Source organism: Culex quinquefasciatus, chromosome 3, assembly GCF_015732765.1.
Source record: "Culex quinquefasciatus strain JHB chromosome 3, VPISU_Cqui_1.0_pri_paternal, whole genome shotgun sequence".
NCBI classification, from domain to species: domain Eukaryota; kingdom Metazoa; phylum Arthropoda; class Insecta; order Diptera; family Culicidae; genus Culex; species Culex quinquefasciatus.
Window position 1 is genome coordinate 178,233,494 of NC_051863.1, and position 20,304 is coordinate 178,253,797.

The window sequence follows — 20,304 nt, forward strand, 5'->3', positions numbered from 1 at the left end:
GTCAGCAGCGAACACTAATACCAGCTAGAGGGGGCCACTTGGTGTTTGAAAGGAACGAGAAATGAGTTTTGAATTTTATTATATATTTTATGTATAATTGAGTCAAAACAAATGATAATGATTTTAAATGGTTGCTGAATGGCCCCCAGAAAAAATACTGAGAATAAGTTATACATCAATAAAGTTATTGTACAAGCTAACATTTTAATAAACCTCAAACAGTATTATATTTCAAAAATATCACGATTTTCTAACCAACTGAGCTATGGAGCATTAATACTATTTAACATGTGTGTGTTAATACATCAACTTAATTGTCCGAACATTTCACCCTTATACACGGACACCAACGAACAGTAAAAGGCATGGTAAACATTTGTAGGGCGATGCTCAAGGGAGCGTCCATAAATGACAATGCCATAGAAAATATAACAGTTTGCTAGTAATCAGACTAATCGTTTAACGTGTAAGATTCAACGAACTTCCGGACACATACGCAAACATATAAAATGGTAGCGTAGGCTTCGGTCGACCCCTTTCGTACAGTTTATGTGCTGCATATCGGTAGGCGATTCGTCAAGCTTGATACATTGAATGTCTGCCAATAATTGCATTGCAATACATTCTTATTGGAATATTTAGTATAGCGGTGTACAGGTAAGATGTAATCATTTAAGCGAGAATTAAATATATTCTTACTCGAAATTACCGCTACACATCGCTACCATAACAGAGTTTCTCAACCTCAAAGGGTCCAAGAAGCCTACTAACAGGTATCGCTTCTCGGCCTAAAGGCTAAGATCAAAGTGTAGTATCTGTTCTTATCAGCTTAACATCTGATAGCTCTCCCATAGGGAGACAACAAATGTTAAACTGATTTTTGGAAAGCGGCGGAACGATCAGGGGCTTGCTCCACTTCCGCCACGGGTTGGCCCGGTATTGCAGTACCGCCGGGATCGGCCCACATTATTTTAGAAAAAACGAAACCTTTAAAAATTGAATCGGATCGGAAACAGAAATAATCCTTTTCTACGTGAAAACATGGCGGTCAAAATGGCGGCCAATTAAGTAATTTAACCATTTAGGCAACAAATTGTACAGTAAGTAGCTGATAATGACTATGAAACATGAACCCAAGTGCGTGAACCTACCTTTAACCGTCAGGGTAGTGGACGCTGCCGGGGACACCGTTTCATCCTGCACCGATGTTCCGGCAGGCGTCGACGGAAGCGTTGGCGATGATGATGGTGGCAAAGCTGAAGAAACTGGGGCAGCAGATGTTGACGCTGGTCCGGCTGCTGGAGATGCGTCCGAGGTTAGTAAAAGGCAGAGGAAACACATGCAGTTAGTAGCAGTTGGATGCAACGGTTAGGTACAGTGGTAAACTTGGAACTGTGCGAAGCAAAGCGCGACCGTTTAAATTTAGATTTAGCGTATGTGTGGTGTATGCAAATGTTACCGTAAAGCCGCGCTTGGAGTACGCTAAGCCACGATATACCGGAAGGATACGGGATGCTGAATGAGTCGTGCAGCGTACCAGTGAGATACACATTATGCACCCAGTTGGGCCTGGTTTGCAAATATTTATGCTTGACGGGATTTCAAGCATTTTTACACGCATACTGGTATACAGTTTTTTTTTTGTTAACACACGGTGCTAAAAACAACATGCGACAATATCACCGTAATGATACTAGTGACATAAGGAACAACTTGTCTCAGACAAGTAAAAATAATTGCATATCGTGATCGTTGAATCTAGCCGTACGTGAATTGTTAGCTGAATTGAGTTTAGAGTGCAGTTTGTGTAACATTTAATTCCTCACCTTTTTAATTTCTGATTCATCAAAACCCGTAAAAACTTCGGGCTTTTTTGTCTCTCTTCATATAAAGTGTACTTCCCATCGAGATAGCTATCTTGACACACCCTGCAAGTGACCGTTTTGTCACACTTGAATTTACGGATCGATTTATTGTCTTCGGTGAAGTTGTGTGTAAATGACAATTTAAGAAAGGTCACAAAAGGAATATTTATCTGTAGCACGTAACTTTAAATAAAATAGTCAAGGCTATACCCATTTGAAAAATGAAAATACGAATCCCTGCTAAAGACAGTGTTTAAAAGTATCTGTGCAAATTTTGACCAAGTTTGGTAAAGATTAACCCATTGATACCCGAGGCTAAAAAAATCATGATTTGCATACACAAAATTACTTATTTAAATCGCTAATAACTTTTCAGGACCAAGTTGGACAGCGTTGGCCTACGAGAATCTCACTTTCGAGCAGCACCTGCTGATGAAATCGTAGAAAAACTAGTTTTCCATAAATTTTTTAAAGTTTGGTCTTATTTTCCTTTTTTTTCCAAATAAAAATGAATGATTTTTGTTTTAGTCAGCCCAAACACTAAAACAATCACTTCTCCAAACAAAAATCAAATAGGACATACATGGACTCTTTTAAAAATCTTTTGACAATCAAATATATATTTTTCTTTAACTAAAATTTACCCATGAATTAGTGCATTAAACGGAAAAAATAAGTTCTATATTTTGCTAATTTGATTTTTCTGTTTAAATGTTTTTTTGGATTAAGAGTTAAGTTCCTTTAAATTTATTTGAAGAATAATTTTTCATAGCTGTCCCCTAACCCTTAAAAAATTCCATACTTTTGCCTAACTCTTTTTCTTTCTTTTTCACCCTAAGGTAAAAAAAATAGAAAACTTACTCAATACATAAATAAAAAATCCTGAAATAATTTTGAGCTGAATTATTAATTGATTGGAAAGTACATACATTTTAAGTTGATACAAGGCTGCTAAATTTTTTGAAATTCTAGATTCGTTTGAAAAGTCTCTCGATTATTTATTCAACATATATATATATTACATATATTTAAGTGAGATCCGGCCTCAAAAAAGTACATAAATATCACTTATGTTGTTATAACTTGAGACAAAAAATTTGAAAAATATGATTTCTTGAAATTTGTAACTTTTCCGACATTGTTCTGTCGAAAAGATTTTGTTATATTGTTCAAATACTTATATGGGATGGCCGAGGTAACTCAACGGAATCCGGAATATCTCCGATAACAATGGACCATATTTGCCCCCTGACCCCCCTGACACTTCAACCGGAAGCATCCAATTTGGTCGATTCTACCAAAAGTTATGAGATTTTTAAGAAAAAAATTTATACTTTTTTTTCTCAAATTTTCGATCAAATCAGAATCGCAAAATCGAAATTTTAGCATTTTATATAATGCAATAAAGTAAATTTACACTGAATATTTCATCCAATATCTCATGAAAAATAGAATTAAAGTAAGAGTTAAAGCAATGTGAACTAAAAAAACTTTAAATAAAAGGTTTTTACATTTATAAAAAAAAACAAATAACACTTCTCGAGTTTTTATTTTGAATTGGTCCTATAAACATATGAAAGACAATATCTTATAGCTATTAAAATGCTTAATCTCGAACTTCTTACAGTAAGGCGTGACGTTTTCAAGGCGACCTTCGTTGCAGATCTCCTTCGATCGTCCATCGATTGTCCTGCCGTTTTGCAACTGGTAAACATAAACACTCGCCCTCGCGTACTCCGCAATCACTCGTTCTTGACTGTCCGTCCACAGGGCTCTCACAAACTATGGGCAGAACGAACCGGTTTCAAGTATGTGTCGTGTTTTTAATTTGTGCTCAGATCTGTTTGACTTTGACATCTCCCGTGACACAATCAAAAAACGATTCCTTAATCACCTGAAATCCCATCCCTAACCTGACGATACACACGTAGATTTTAGAACTGTGATATTTTTTTAATTTATTGAGTTAGTTTTAAGAGTGACCCCGTCTTGTATCATTTGAGTTTTGTGTACTTGTTGATGCGATAAGATGAGGTGGTTTTTGTGCCTTTTTGAGAAATTGTCTTTTATCGATAACCAGACACAGCTCAAGGGGGCTTTTGTCCACCTCCAATAAAGAAAAAATAACAAAATAATAGCAGCAATTCCCCACGAAAACAGCATGATTCAAGAAAAAAATCTCCGATCGGGCTCAACATTTTTCTGGGGGTTCCTTGGCCAAAATAATTAGACCTGTATTTTTTTTTTTTGTTTGGTCGTTAGGGTGACCTACGCCGTGTTAGGGTGGTCCAAAAAATTGCCATTATCGTAATTTTTCGCAAAAACCACTTTTTAAAAAAAATCATATTTCCGCGCCATTCAAGCCGATTTTAGCTGTCTTAGACTCAAAAGAAAGGTGATTAGTTTGACTTTTTGGGAAAAATATTAAAAACTTTCAAAAATCTAGCGTAGCATTTGAAAAGGTCGTATTAAAACTTAAAATGTTGTTTTGAAGGTCTCGGGACCAAAGAGTTTATGTCTGAAAATAGTGGCGCATTTCAATTACGAAAATTTTGGTACCCTAAAATGTATAGGTCATATCTGAAATTTTCAAAATATCACAGTTTTAGTGAAAAAATCGTTTTTTCCCGTTTTCGTCATTTTCTCATTTTTGCTCGTGGCGCGACGAAAAAACCAGTTTTTTTAAATCGTATCTCAGGAAATTGAAAACATAACTTTACCATTTTTTGATATGTTATGTAAAATTTTCCGAGGAATCAGGTCATCATATTTTCAGACTTAGGCTCTTTGGTCCCGAGATCTTAAAAACAACATTTTTAGTTTTCATACGACCTTTTCAAATGTTAAGCTAGATTTTTGAAACTTCTTACTTTTTTTTCCAAATCACCAAACTAATCACCTTTCTTTTGCGTCAAGACAGCTAAAACCGGATTGAATGGCGCGGAGATATGATTTTTTGAAAAAAAGTGGTTTTTGCGAAAAATGACGATAATGGCCATTTTTTGGACCACCCTAACACGGCGTAAGACACCCTTATGGCCAAACAAAAAAATACGGGTCTAATTATTTTGGCCAAGGAACCCCCAGAAAAATGTTGAGCCCGATCGGAGATTTTTTTTTTTGAATCATGCTGTTTTCGTGGGGAATTGCTGATTGGACCTTTAAAAAAACTTGACTTGAAATTAATTGAAACATAATTAAAACATTATCAAAACAATGGCCATGCCGGAACGAGGTAAGTTTTGGCTATTTTATTTTAAAAATTTACCAAAACTCAGAATTTAAAAATAAAATTTCTTACAATCAGATTTTATTCCATATCACCAATTTTCTTTATTTATTGTTCGATGTTCCAAATGCCATTTCGAAAGAAATGCATTTCATTACATTTTTCCACGGAATGTAATTAATGTCCCCGGGTTTCTTTTTTCATTTCCAACATTCCACCACACTACACGTGTTGTACATTCCCATGCCATCGTGCAGTGCAATGCTGCACTTTGTGAACTTTATGCCTTCTCCTCCCATTTACCCAGAATCAATCATAAATATTTAAAATCCTTCACGATTCCCAGGGCAACGGCGCGCTCCCAGCCACGTGGAATTTCGCCATTTTCCCAGCGAGCACGTCTCACTGCACAGATGGGCACTGACCGCAAAACGAAAAAAAAAAACAATGGGAGAAAACTGCAATTGCACCTCTTGACTGACAAAACTGGCCAGGGGTTGGGGGGTTTCGGGTGAATTTTTGTGTTGTGATGTTTTTCATAATATTTACACCGCCGAGCATCGCGCGGCTATGAAATTCCCATTGGACACGGACGACCTACCACCCAACCCCACCACCACGTGCCTCAGCGCGCCACGTGTATCCTGAAATTTACCTTCGTTGGCTTATCGCGCTCGCGATATTATCTTTTACTGTTCTCTGTGTACCGACCGGGGGAACGGTCAGCGTTTAATGTCCATGCCCATGAACACCTGGATTTATGCATTTCAATTTTGCCTCCATAAAGGGAGGGTGGTGTTGGGCGGGTCACGTGGCAGTCATTGATGGAGGTGTTGGGAAAAATTACGGAGCAAACCCTGCATCTCAAATGAATCGAAATTTGTTAATGTGATTTTGAAAAATTTGATTAAATTTTTAACAACTTTGAATGTCTTTAAATCGGATTAACAAAGTTTAAAAAAATTAATATTTAAAAAATTGAGCAGAATCGCCAAGTTTTGTATGCAGAGGGTTAAACAATCCGATTTTTATCACGAAATGTTTTGGATTACGGCAGAAATGACCATTGAATCGCGAGCCCGTGTCAGCTTAATTTCTGTGTGAGTGAGCATTTTCCGCGAGGATGGCGTCGATGATGATGATGGCGATGGCGATGGCGTTGCGTGCAGGGCATTCCAAAGTGGCGTTTGTTTGAAATGGTGATATTTTTTCCGGGTTATCTCCCATTCTCGGAAGCGAAATTTCCACACACGTGAATTCAGCTGGAAAACGACGAATAAAGTGCCCACCATTCCGCGAAGATTATTGTGCATGGTGAAAAATTTAATCTAATTGGATTATTGTGTGGTGGATGCATTTCTTTTCTTTTTTTGTTTGATTGCGACGAAAACCGCATTTTTCGATTACGGATTTAAAAGTGTGTGAATGTATTTGTTGCGTTTTATATTTCAATCGGGAAAAATCATCCTGCTTTTTTTGCGAGAAAAAAACAAATTTTATTGGATAATAAATAATATTTAAAATCTCAATTAACTTAAAAGAAATCATGCGACTTTAAAAGAATATTTAACCCAAACGAAAGTTGAACAGTATGAATAGTTAAAAAATTGTGCTTTGGTTAGGATTAGGAGCGTAAAAAACTTATTTCTTCTTAACCCTTTTCAGTCCTGATGGGTAATATATGGCCAACAAAAAAAAATCAACATTTGTCTGGACCTTCAAAAAAATGTCAAAAATTTGCCTGTACCTTCACCCAAAACTGGCAGCGCTAGTCCGAGAGAATGATGGTCTCGAGTCGAGAGAATAGTGGTACCATTCACGGACGCAGAGAACACAGCTCGAGATGGGCGATAGAACTATTCTCTCGAGGTTCATTTGCAAAAAAAGTTCATCCGTCAAACAAAAAACCAAAAGTGTCGACAACGGGAATCGAACCAGAGATCTTTGACAAACCAATCCAATGACTTAGCTGCCTCGGCCACCACAGCTTGGTGACCATGGAGAAGTCAGAAGTCGATGTATGACACTTGTTGGAGATTTATTGATTCAACTAACGAATGAACTCATTTGTTATGATGGTGTGAGTTGGTACCATTATTCTATCGATTTTGGCACTGAGCCCTCAATAAATTTTGAGAGAACGATTATCTCGATTCTGAATTTTGGGTGTTGAAAGAAAAATTCTCATCATCATTTAAAAAGTTTTTTTTTTTTAATTCAGGCCATATAACCCTTTCATTTGTTGATTCATCTAATAAAAAATATTACATTTTTTAAGCAAACATATTTTGTCAATCAAATTCCAAATTATACACCCACAATTCAGAGTCGTGAGAATCGTTCCCTCAAAATCGAAAGAATAATGCTATGAACTCACACCATCATAACAAATGTGTTCATTCGTTGAATGAAACAATAAATCTCCAACAAGTGTCATACATCAACATCTGACCAAGCTGTGATGGCCGAGGCAGTTAAGTCTTAGGGTTAGTATGTCAAAGGTCTCTGGTTCGATTCCCGTAGTCGACACTTTTGGTTTTTTGTTTGACGGATGAACTTTTTTTGCAAATGAACCTCGAGAGAAGAGTTCTTTCGCTCATCTCAACCTGTGTTCGCTGTGTCCGTGAATGGAACCACTATTCTCTCGACTCGAGACCATTGTTCTCTCATACCTTGCTGCCCAGTTTTGGGTGTAAGAACAAAATGTTGCCAACATTTTTGCCTTCCTCACTGAGGTAAGGCTATAACCCTGCTCTAAAAATGAACTTTGTATAAAAACGTCGTAGACCCACCAAAATTGGTTCTGCCGTTCCGGAGATATGATTTTTTGAAAAATGTGGTTTTTGCGAAAATTGACGAAAAACGCAATTTTATGGGCCACCTTATTTCGGATAAGACCACCCTAATCACCGAACAAAAAATACGGGTCTAATTATTTGGGTCAAAGAACCCACACTCCAAATTTGAGCCAAATCGGAGCACTTTTGATTTGGAGACTTCCTATTTGACGTGGAATGGCTGTATATGTATGTGACCAACAAACTAGCTCATGTTTCTCGGCACTGGCTGAACCGATTTGACTCGAACCTGTGTGTGTGTGCTACCGCTAACCGGTAGCGAAATTATGGGAAAATATAATTTGTATCAGACTTTGTATATATGCCGAATGCTGATACAACTTATCTCAGTCCCGGGTATTAGGTGGTAATAGCCCTCGCGCTGCTTCCAACGACCCATTTCAGAATGGCAGAGATCCTAGCGGCCCCGCCTTAACATAGAAGCAAGCACCAGACGGATCCTTGATCTATCTAAAGACTCCCAATCCCTTCAGGCAAATCAGGGATCAGAGCGTATTTAATATGAGAAGAATACAACATAAACTTATAACCTTCAGATGGCCGACTGGTTAGAGTCTCAGACCATCAATCCAGAGGTGTGAGTTCGAATCCCACCTGATTCAGTTTCGTTTTTGTTCCAATTCCTGATTCCAAATTTCAAAGGTACCGACCGGGATTTGATCCCTGAACCTTCTGCTTGTGAGGCAGAAGCCGTAAGCCGTAACCATTAAGCCACGGAGCCGGTTTGAACCGATTTGACCCGAACCTGTGTATGGGACCATCCATAAACCACGTGGACACTTTTTTGGATATCTCAACCCCCCCCCCCCCTTCGTGGACAATTGTCCATACATAAAAAATCTTTTGTATGGACCGTGGACAATCGCCAAACCCCCTAAGGTGTCCACGTGGTTTATGGATGGTCCCTATAAAAATGTGTTTTCACATAAATCCAGATCTCACTTAAATGTATGTAAACCATGTCCGGGTCCATCATCCGACCCATCGTTGATTAGGTTATCAAAAGAGCTTTCCAACGAGTCCAACACATTGAAGATCTGGCAACCCTGTCTCGAGATATGCCCACTTAAGTGATATTGATGTACTTTTTGGATGCCGGATCTCACTTAAATGTATGTAAACTATGTCCGGATCCACCATCCAACCCATCGTCGGTTAGGTTATCAAAAAACCTTTCCAACGAGTTCAAAACATTGAAGATCTGGCAACCCTGTCTCGAGATATGGTCACTTAAGTAACATTTATGTATTTTTTTGAAGCTGGATCTCATTTATATGCATGTAAACGGTGCCCGGATCCACCATCCGACCCATCGTTGGTTAGGTTATCAAAAGACCTTTACAACGAGTCCAAAACATTGATGATCTGGCAACCCTGTCTCGAGGTATGGCCACTTAAGTGATATTTATCTACCTTTTTATTCCGGATCTACACAGAAAAAAAATGATGGTAATATTCATCAGGAAATGGTGACAGATTTTGTGGCAAAATAAATGATAAATTTTACCCCAGAAAATGATGAATTTTCATCAGTTTTTGATGAATATGAATATATCAGGTTCACATTTTTACACATTTTTTATGTAATATTACAAAAATAAAGAGGTAATATTCAACCTACCAAATTTTCAACATTCCAAAATTCAACTTTTTTTTCTGTGTAAAAAATAGATAAAATTTTTGTACAATTCCATCATATCAGCCATTGTTGGTAATAAGTGAGGAAGGCTCCAACCACATAGGTGGATTAAGTTAGTTTTTAACATATTTTCTGTCGTTAACAGTTACAGCTGAAGTAATTCTCTAGAATTCCACATTTTTTAGAGATCTTTAATTTTGTATAATTATTATTTTTTTTTTTTGATTTTTATAAAACACAAGCCTCACCCGGCAAACTTCGTCCTGCCCTTTTTAGGTTTCTTGACGTTTTTAGTTTGTTTCCTTATTCAGCCTCCTGTGATCAAAATTTGATTTTACACAGCTGTTCCCATACAATATGCAGATTTTCCGGAATCGGTTCCAGAGTGGCCAAAGTGTCAACTAATTAGCGTAAAAACCTTCCTTAGACTTATACGAACCCAACGCAACAAAGAGCACCTCGATCCGACGTTCCGTGTTGAATTGATTCGCGTTCGAACAAAACCGTCGAAATTATATATATATATATAAAATAGAAGATTGTACTTGCATTCCCTACTACTCTAAAGTTAGGGGAACTATACCCTTTTTCAGCCTATTTCTATTATCGGCCTATCAGCACTTTGATCACGAATTACAGCTTTAATAGTGTGTTTTTGACTGTTCCAAAGTAATAAATAGCTCAAATAAAAGTGAGCAAGCAACTCTCCATTGTTGATTCATCTGAAAATGTTGATTTAATAGCGGAAAACGGCAAAAGTGATGACAATTGGTCGAACGGCTTAGAGTGATTAAAATGGGCATATTTCCCCTACTTAAAATGTTTAAATCCAAAATGACGACCAAAATAATGGTGGTGAAATATTGGAAAAAATACATTTTTTCAATTTAATTTTAATATTATTAAAAATACACTCAAACCCCGATGGTTTGACACCAACTGTTGTCAAACGAACGGGGTCACGTTTTAGTTTGACACCCCTTTTACACGGAGTTTACACACACTACCAAACGTTTGTTTTAATAGTGTGCGTGAGCGCCGTGTAAAAAGTGACAGTTCGTCACTTTTTAGTTTGACTTTGACCAACCAACGGGGTACAAACTAAAAAAGTGTCAAACGAAAAAGTGACCAACCACCGGGGGTTGAGTGTAATCAAGTTAAGCTAAAATGAGGTCGCAGAACTCGAATTTGATGTTAAAAGTAGGAAATAAAAAAAAAAAAAACAAAAAAATGTTGTTGATTCGATTATTATAAGTCCCATACAAACCTTCGGATAAAGCTTCGGATAATCGAAACTTCGGATAACCGAGAGCGAACTGTACTTAGATATTTTGGAAACTAATGATTACAAAACAACTGGAGAGGTGTATAATGCATTTTGAAACACCTTTTTTACTGAAATAACCCCGAAACCAGCACAAAATGGCTTTTTTCAGGACTGCTAAAAATGGCAGGTTCAAGAAAATATAATGCCAAAAGCAGCTTCCGGTTCATTCAAATTTGACTGGCTTTGAATCCATAAAAAAAAATAGATTCCAGTTGGTTTTTTGGAAGGCTGAGAACATAGCGATTTTGTTGGTCGGTTTTAGCAAATTAAATCGTTTTTTTTGTGATGAATCGCCTTTACGTGTACCCTTCAAACTTGAATTGCTTGTTGTTATTTTTTATAATTCAGCTTATTCTTCTACTTAAAATAGCTCTATAAAAAGAAAAGAAAAACATCCAATTGGTTCAAAGTTCTGAAAGTCAGAACAAAGTTTTTTTTTGTTCTTTTGTTAACATTTCAAAAAAGTTTTTAAGCCATTAATTAAATTTGCACACTGACCAACGCCCAAAACAGTAAACGCTCAAAAACTCACCGTTCACCTGCACCGTGGCGTTGACGGACACGTTCCCGATGGCGTTTCCGGCGTAGCAGCTGTACACGCCGCCGTCGTCGAGCGTGGCCACCGGCAGGATCAGCGACCCGTTGCCGAACAGTTTGATGCGGCCGTTCTGGATATTTTGGTTGTTAAACTTCCACAGAATGCTCGGCGTGGGTGCCCCTGCGGGAGGAGTGCGAAATTGAGTTGGTTAAATCCGTGGGATAAATTGACAAACTTTTAATCGAGTTGACGGATTATCGAGTTCACTATTTTCCAGATTTTTTGCTGTGCTTTTCAGCACAAATACAAAAGCGTTTCTTTTTTTTCAGACAAATAACAATTTCAATTTGTCCCCACCCTGGGACAAAAACTCACCGGAAACAACGCAGTGCAGCACCAGGGCCGCCCCAACCTTTAGCTCCACTTCGGCCGGCGGCGTCTGGATGAATTTCGGTGCTTCCGCCTCCGTTTCGATGACCTCGTTGCTGACGACCATCCGGGCCGGCCGGGACTGCACCTGACCCATGTTGTTGCGGGCGCGGCACTCGTACATGCCGGCGTCCGCCGCCGTCACTTCGTCGATGCGCAGCGACCCGTCCGGCAGGACGTTAATCCGCGTATCGTCCGAGTGGATCTCGCCCGCGTCCAGCATCCACACAATTTCCGGCCGGGGGTCGCCGTGGGCCTTGCACGTAAACACCGCCGTCTGGCCGTTGCTTATCTCGATATCTCGGGGCTCGGACACAATCTCCGGTTTGGCTGGTTTGGGAAGAGGGAGAGACGGAGGGGAGAGGGAATATTTGGTTGAGATCGGTGCAGTGAACTTTTAGGGGGTGGTATCGTACTGTGAACGTTTAAGAATTATGCAAAATAGAGTCAATTTAATTAACATACATCAATATTGAGGTCTGTGGGGTCCGATGGATCAACACAATTTGAACGTTCCTTCGCCATTTTTCTCCAGAATATTTAATATGGAGGGTCTCTGGAGAGCTCAAAACTAAAACTTTTTATATCGCCGATTGTGAGCTATTATAAATTAGCGCATAAGCGTTCTCAGTTCTCACACATTTTTGGAATAGTATACAAATCGTCCGATGTTTCAAAAGTGAATGATTTAGGAAAATTTTTGGAGAAAAAAATGTACGCAAGAAATCCACAAATCCGGAACACATTTTTCTCAAAGTTGTAAACAAACTTGGTTCCCTTCAGAAGTACATATTTTAAACAAAGTAAGATGACAAACACTGAAACTAATCAAGCTAAAACGCAATTAATTTTGTAATTTTTTGATAAACTTTTGTCGAAAAATCTGTTAAAATCATATTTTTGTATTTTTTGCATTAGAGCAGCGATTCTCAATCTTCTCTTTAGGCTGGTACCCCCTGCCATGTAAATCAGCCTGCCTTGAGAATCGCTGCATTAGAGCAACATTTACTAATGAAACACCTAACTGGCAGTCGCATGATTGTGATGCATGACGGCATAGAAGTATATCAGAATCTGCATAAAATCTGTCCTCATGCATTTTTTGCGATATAGGAGTATGACATTTTTGCCCGTAACCGACAATAACCGACATTACCGACGGCTTATTGATTGTATTGGAAAAAAAATCCAAACAGAACGAGTATTGAACCATTAACTTCTAGGTTATAGGTCCGACAAGCTACTACCGCGCCATGAACGCTTGATGGATTGAGAGGGACAGAGCACCAACATAATGTTCTCTCTGGAGTGTTGCTCGGGGACGCGCCAGCATAGGGACGTGGCGTTACATCGTGCTGCCACCTGGTTTTTTTAAGTGCAAGAGTGGAAAAGTGCTGAGTCATCGTCTAAAAATATACGGCGTCCTATCTCGCCCAGCAAAATGAAGTCGATAAAGTAGTCTGTTTCGATGAGAAAAAGTGGAAAACGGGGTCTAAAAATAGCGACGCCATCCCCCTATTATATGTGTTGGTGAGAACTGCAGATCGCTGACATGTTTACATGCGGGCAAAAATGAGCTATGAGCTTGCTGCAAAAACTGTTAGTAGAATGTAACATTTTCTGCACCAAATCCACTGTTGCAGATTTTGATATATATTTTTCCTTTGGGTGAATGGCAAAATAATGGTGTTTTAGTACGAATAAATGAGACGCGGTTTAGGATTAACCATAATTCCACTTTATTCAGACACGTCCTTTCAGGTCCGTACTCACGACAAAAATGAATGAAAGAGAGAGACAGGAAAGATGAATGACAGTTGGAGAAGGAAAGCGTCCACGAAAGGCGTGACGTGGGATGTTCATGAAAACCGTTACATAATATAACAAATGGCTTAGACAACTCCCTGGAAAAGTAAGTAAATAGGGCAAAAAAAGTTGCATTCTGATTTTTTTTTTCAATTTTCTGCACAGTTGAACACAGTATGAAGTATGATGATTTCCTCTTTCTCGATGTAATTTCAACTAAATTTTTTGGAGATATCTGAAGTTTTGTGAAAAGGCCCTGACTCAAGGCGGTTTCAAATCACCTTAAAAACAAAAATTGAAAATTTTGTTTGTATGACCTTTTTTAAAAAAAGGATTGGTAAACAGGCAGATTGCCAGATATATCTGTGAATGCCAGATTTAAGGTGCCTGACAGGTATTGTTTTGATATTGCAAAATTTCAGAATTTGCCGCTGATCGCACACCACTTTTTTGGTATTTTTTGGTATTACAGTATTACAGTCAAATTCCTCTGAAAGTATGGGAAAACTTAAACCAATTTTGACAAGGTATTTAATTTTGCGCTAAAATGATGTCTGAAAGCGAATGCTTTCATTGAAAACCGAAAGTTTTTATTTTGATTTTTTTATATACCCCCTAATGAAATGACTTGAAATTGTAGAACATTTCCTAAGTCAGGATACCACATTTTGGTACTATTTTGGTACTACAGTATTTTACCAATTTCTTCTGAAATTATGGGAAAATTTTGACAAGGTTCATAATTTTGCTCTAAAATGATTGAAAACCAAACATGTTTAAGTTGATTTTAAAAGTTTTGGATGAACCAATGGATGCCAACTTTTCAGAAATTTCAAGGTTGTGCAAAAAATCTTTGACCGAGTTATGAATTTTTGAATCAATGGTGATTTTTTCAAAAAATCGAAATATTGATCGCAAAAATTTTTCAACCTCATTTTTCGATGTGAAATCGAATTTGCAATCAAAAAGTACTTTATTGAAATTTTGATAAAATGCACCGTTTTTGAGTTAAGGCCATTTTTAGGTAAATTTTTGAAAATAGTCGCAGTTTTTCATATTTTTAAATTAGTGCACATGTTTGCCCACCTTTGAAAAAAATATTTTTGAAAAGCTGAGAAAATTCCCTATATTTTGCTTTTTTGATTTTTGTTGATACGACCCTTAGTTGCTGAGATATTGCCATGCAAATGTTTAAAAACATGAAAATCGATGTTTTCTAAGTCTCACCCAAACAACCCACCATTTTTTAACGTCGATATCTCAGCAACTAATGGTCCGATTTACAATGTTAAAATATGAAACATTCGCGAAATTTTCCGATCTTTTCGAAAAAAATATTTTCAAAATTTTTGAATCGAGGGTAACATTTCGAAAGGGCCAAATATTTATTATTACGCCCTTTTAAAATATTAGAGAGATGAGATGAGATATCGACGTTAGAAAATTGTGGGTTGTTTGGGTGAGACTTGGAAAACATCAATTTTCATGTTTTTAAACATTTGCATGACAATATCTCAGCAACTAAGGGTCGTATCAACAAAAATCAAAAAAGCAAATATAGAGAATTTTCTCAGCTTTTCAAAAATATTTTTTTCAAAGGTAGGCAAACATGGGCACCAATTTAAAAAAAATGAAAAATTGCGACTATTTTCAAAAAAGTTACCTAAAAATGGCCTTAACTTGAAAACGGTGCACTTTATCAAAATTTCACTAAAGTATTATTTGATTGCAAATTCGATTTTACATCGAAAAATGAGGTTGAAAAATTGTTGCGACCAATTTTTCGATTTAAAAAAAAAATCAGTATGGATTCAAAAATTCATAACTCGGTCAAAGATTTTTTGCACAACCTGAAATTTTCTGAGAAGTTGGCACTGGATGTCCTCTAAAATATATCAAAAAATAAAAAAAAATAAAATAAAAATAGTGTTTTTTTGCAAATCAAGTTCCCTATTTATAATTGTTAAATTTTCGTCTGCCAGATTCTCCCATTTTTTTTCTCGGCGCTTGGCCAGATTTTTGCAATTTTGACCTGTCAACCCTGTATATAAATAACAGTTAAAACTAATTTAAATTAGTAGAGCTAATATTACATATTTTTCTAACAAATAGTCTGTCAACATTTCCCGAAATGATTTCTTACTAAACGCCAGTTCGCAAAGTTACAAAAAGTTCCTTAAAAACGTCCCCCACTAAATTATGGTCTAGAATTTGTAGAATTGATAAAAATTGTAGAAAAGAATTGACTATCAAGTTTTTCATTTCAGTGCAAATAAGATTAGTATTTATGCATTTTTAGTTAAATATAACGGAAAATTCTCTCAAGGCCAAAATTAGTCTGCTCCATGTGACATCTATCTGGAACTTCTGAGCCCCAAACACTGGTATATTTCCCCTAGAAAGACAACCGTAAAGGAAAAATCACACACGAGACGCACATTTGATAAGGCTTTCCATTTTATGTGCATTCCGGAAATGACCAACGGCTGTAATTTAGGCAGAACGGGAGCAGAGAAGATGCAAAAGATTATATTTTATAGTCCAGTTCTTTTTTTATGTGTGGATCTTAAGGTATTTAAGGAGATATTTTAGGTTATCTAAATTGCTTTGGGGAGTATGTTTTGATCTGTGGTTGGGAAAATATTAGGTATTTTGATTTTTTTTTTTCAATAAAACCTGTAATAATATTCGTGATCTGTACCTTAAAATTTATTACATATTTTAAAAAAATCATTTGAAAGATCAGTAGTGCGGTGCCTGTGTGGACGCTCAGTCCTGTTTTTTCGTGTTATTTTCCGTCTCTTTTGTGTCGAGTGCATTATTGGCAAAGGGAGCGCGTGGTCGTAAAAAAATATTCGGAATGAAAAGTGATTTTTTTTGTGTGTGCCTTTTGTTTCGCATTTTTGTCGTGAATTGTGCGCTGCGAGGAGAAGGGTGCATAATTGACAAAGGGAGCGCGTGGTCGTAAAAATATTCGGAGTGAAAAGTGATTTGTTTTTTTGTGTGTGCCTTTTGTTTCGCATTTTTGTCGTGTATTGTGTGCTGCGAAGAGATTTGAAATTGGCTCACGTTATCTGAATTGTAGAAACAGTAAAAATATACTGATAAGTCCAGCCCATAGCACTTATGCTCGGTTGGCACGCGTTCGATTAAAAAAACTTTCTAAATCATCACTAATTTATCTTTCCGCAGCCGGCTGCCTAAGATTTAAAAAATTCAACCGATAAACAAAATGCTCATGGTCACATCACTGCCATCCGTGAATCCTGACCTCATACCCATCTACTAACCCCCTCAAAACTCATGTGATACTTTGTCGGAGAAGCAGTCGATTGGGCGGTCTCTATCACTCAAGTATCGGACTAACATTCCCATCCACTTCCCCGTGACTCTATCACTGGTCGTGGCCGGCGCCGGTATTGATCAGCATGATAGGGGCCTTTGAGAAGTTGCGAAGCGAGGAAAGATAGCACCCACTCATCTTCCACGGCTCGTGGATGTAACTTCTGGAGGTCCTGGTCAATAACGGAGTAGCAACTGCGGGTGGGCACCTATGCTTATTTTAATAAAATCATTTGAAATGCAAAAAACACAGGTATATGTTAAGGTATGTAAGTACGTTTTAACAGTTATAAAATAATTACCCATATATTTTTCTTAAACCTTGCATACAATACTCACTGCAGTGGAAGTCGTCCTCGCCCAGGTCGGCCAAACTCTTGCCGACGAGCTGCTCCGGCGTGGCGCAGGAACTGGTCGCGAGCAGCGTTTGGCGCGCCTCGTGCAGCACCCGGCGGAACCACAGCAGCGAACAGTCACATTCCAGCGGATTGTCGTCCAGCCGGAGATGCTTCAGCGCTGGCAGCCCGGCGAAGGCACCCTCCGGGATCCGCCGAATCTGGTTGCCGTACAGGAAGCTGCGCGGGGGAGACAAGAAAGTTGTTTGATTTAATTGTAAAAAATGCTTTTTATTTAAATATTGTGTCTGATAATTGCAAATTTACCCCAAAACATCACGCACAAAAAAACATCTTTTTTCAAAACAATGCGATTCGGAAGTTTTCTGTTTCTTTCCGAGTTTTCCTCCCACCCCCTTTGGGGAAATTTTCCGCTGTGGCTAAGGAAAACATAAATTTGATTTGTTTTGGGACACGTGTGGCACAATGGCACAAAGCACAACCAGCAGCAGGAGGAGGCTTTTGGACTTTTGCCTCGGAATAGCAGGAGAAGGAAAAAAAAGGGGAAAAAGCACAGGAAAGACTTTCACCCGGGTGAATAGAAAACTTGGTCGTTCGACAGAACCGACCCCCCGGTCAAAGCTGATGGTGATAAAAAGTCTCCTATCGTTGTGTGGGTTTTGGAACAATACGGAAAAGTTTTCTGTTGACAATATCAGAGGGAAGGTTGGCGAAATGGGATTAATTCTAAAGTATTCAATCAAAGGATTAAAGTAAGTTAGGTTAAGGTTGAGAGTAGCATTTAACGTTCAATTTGGTGCCAAGTGGAGTGCGCGTGAGAAAATAAAAGTATCTTTTAAAAATATTGCCCTTTTCAATGATGTTATTTTAAATAAAACAACAAAAATCATAACAGTTGTTGAAACATAACAAATGGAAGGGTTATATTATTTATAGTATCGCTGTTGTTTTGTTCACAAAGGGTATTTTATTAAAAGTTTTTTTATTTGATTAATCAATTAATTAAATTTGTAGGGCTTTTGTCACTATTTTACTGTAAGCAGCCTTGCTTGAATTACATGAATAAGTTCGTTTTCGTACCTAATCACACTTTTGATAAAAAAAAAATATATCGCTGTATAAGACCAACAAACTAAATCGTTGCCTGTCCCTATTTTGGGTCTAATGCTCCTAGGATACGACCTTCTTTGTGCCTATTTTTGACCTACCTTCTGATTGGTTGAAATCTCGAAGCACGCGGTGATTTTTTGACGTACGGTTCAGCCCGAACTCGTACAATACAGCCGCACAAATGAGCATGAGCATGAGCATGAGCATGGTTGACTGCCAATGAGCTGCTACTCCGTTATTGACAGATCAGCTGAAGTTAAACAATGAATCAAAAATGATCAGTGGGAGCCAACCATCCGTTCACTGTTTAACCTCTGAAGATCCCTACTTTATTAGTCAATACCGGTGCCCTCCCAAGAAGCCTGCAGTTCAACGAAAGGGAGGAATGTTAGTCCGATAGTTGAAGTTGCAGACTCATCAAGCACACAGTTTTTCGCTATATACTTGTTGATACCGCTTGAGACCGTTGAATCCACAGCATCTCCTTCAAGCATCACGTGATTATTATTTTTTTGGGTTAGTAGGATAAGGGATTGGCTTTTCGATGCCTCCCGAGCTACGATGCTATGGGGAGGACTTTCATAACAGACCCGTCGGCGAGCCTTCCGAGCAACGATGCTATTGGAAGGTCTTTTTGGTTAACACACAAAGTCACTCACACACAATTATTTCACTCCACTATTAATTAATCCAAAATGTCAGTGCGTCTTTCGATCATTATATAGAAATGGCTTTTTCACCATTAAAAATAAAACCTTATTCAAAACATTATACACAATTTACCCGACGCCGTGCCTTCCGATCAACGATGATATAGGAAGGGCTTTGAAAATCACGAAACAATTAATTAAGATCTCAAAAAAAAAATCCCAAAAAAAACACCAATTACTCAACGAAAATAACTCTCAAGACACAAATAATTCAGTAAGTCATGCTATTATTCGATCACCACAATCACTCACCCCTAACGAACAGCGACACAAAAGCACACAAAAAAAAATAACCTGCATAATCACGATTTCGCGTCCCCACTACCAGCGCACCAATGATGGTATTATTCGATTAGCACAATCACTCGTCCCATACGAACAGCGACACAAAAGCACACCAAAAATTAACCTGAATAATCACGACTTCGCGTCCCCACTTCCAGCGCACCAATGATGCTATTATTCGATTAGCACAATCACTCATCCGATACGAACAGCGACACAAAAGCACACCAAAAATTAACATGAATAATCATGACTTCGCGTCCCCACTTCCAGCGCACCAATGATGCTATTATTCGATTAGCACTATCACTCATCCGATACGAACAGCGACACAAAAGCACACCAAAAATTAACCTGAATAATCACGACTTCGCGTCCCCACTTCCAGCGCACCAATGATGCTATTATTCGATTAGCACAATCATTCATCCGATACGAACAGCGACACAAAAGCACACCAAAAATTAACCTGAATAATCACGACTTCGCGTCCCCACTTCCAGCGCACCAATGACGCTATTATTCGATTAGCACAATCACTCATCCGATACGAACAGCGACACAAAAGCACACCAAAAATTAACCTGAATAATTCACTCATCCGATACGAACAGCGACACAAAAGCACACCAAAAATTAACCTGAATAATCACGACTTCGCGTCCCCACTTCCAGCGCACCAATGATGCTATTATTCGATTAGCACAATCACTCATCCGATACGAACAGCGACACAAAAGCACACCAAAAATTAACCTGAATAATCACGACTTCGCGTCCCCACTTCCAGCGCACCAATGATGCTATTAT

The 20,304-nt window shown here is 38.1% G+C and overlaps 1 protein-coding gene and 1 non-coding gene across 7 annotated transcripts in view; one reads left to right on the forward strand and one right to left on the reverse strand.

Moving 5' to 3' along the window:
- The window catches only part of LOC6047379 (peroxidasin), a 199,350-nt gene that overhangs the window by 74,112 nt on the left and 104,934 nt on the right, over positions 1-20,304 (reverse strand). For 4 of the 6 annotated variants that reach the window (XM_038259687.1, XM_038259685.1, XM_038259686.1 and 1 more), the window contains 4 exons: positions 17,373-17,608; positions 11,832-12,215; positions 11,451-11,636; positions 1,152-1,298 (listed from right to left, as the gene is read on the reverse strand). In XM_038259687.1, the coding sequence (XP_038115615.1) occupies positions 1,152-1,298; positions 11,451-11,636; positions 11,832-12,215; positions 17,373-17,608 (953 nt within the window). The remainder of the gene's footprint in view (positions 1-1,151; positions 1,299-11,450; positions 11,637-11,831; positions 12,216-17,372; positions 17,609-20,304) is intronic. The other 2 variants (XM_038259688.1, XM_038259689.1) reach the window with 2 other exon arrangements.
- On the forward strand, positions 776-970 carry LOC119770877. Its single transcript, XR_005279036.1, has one exon. It is a non-coding gene; the product is annotated as a U2 spliceosomal RNA (small nuclear RNA).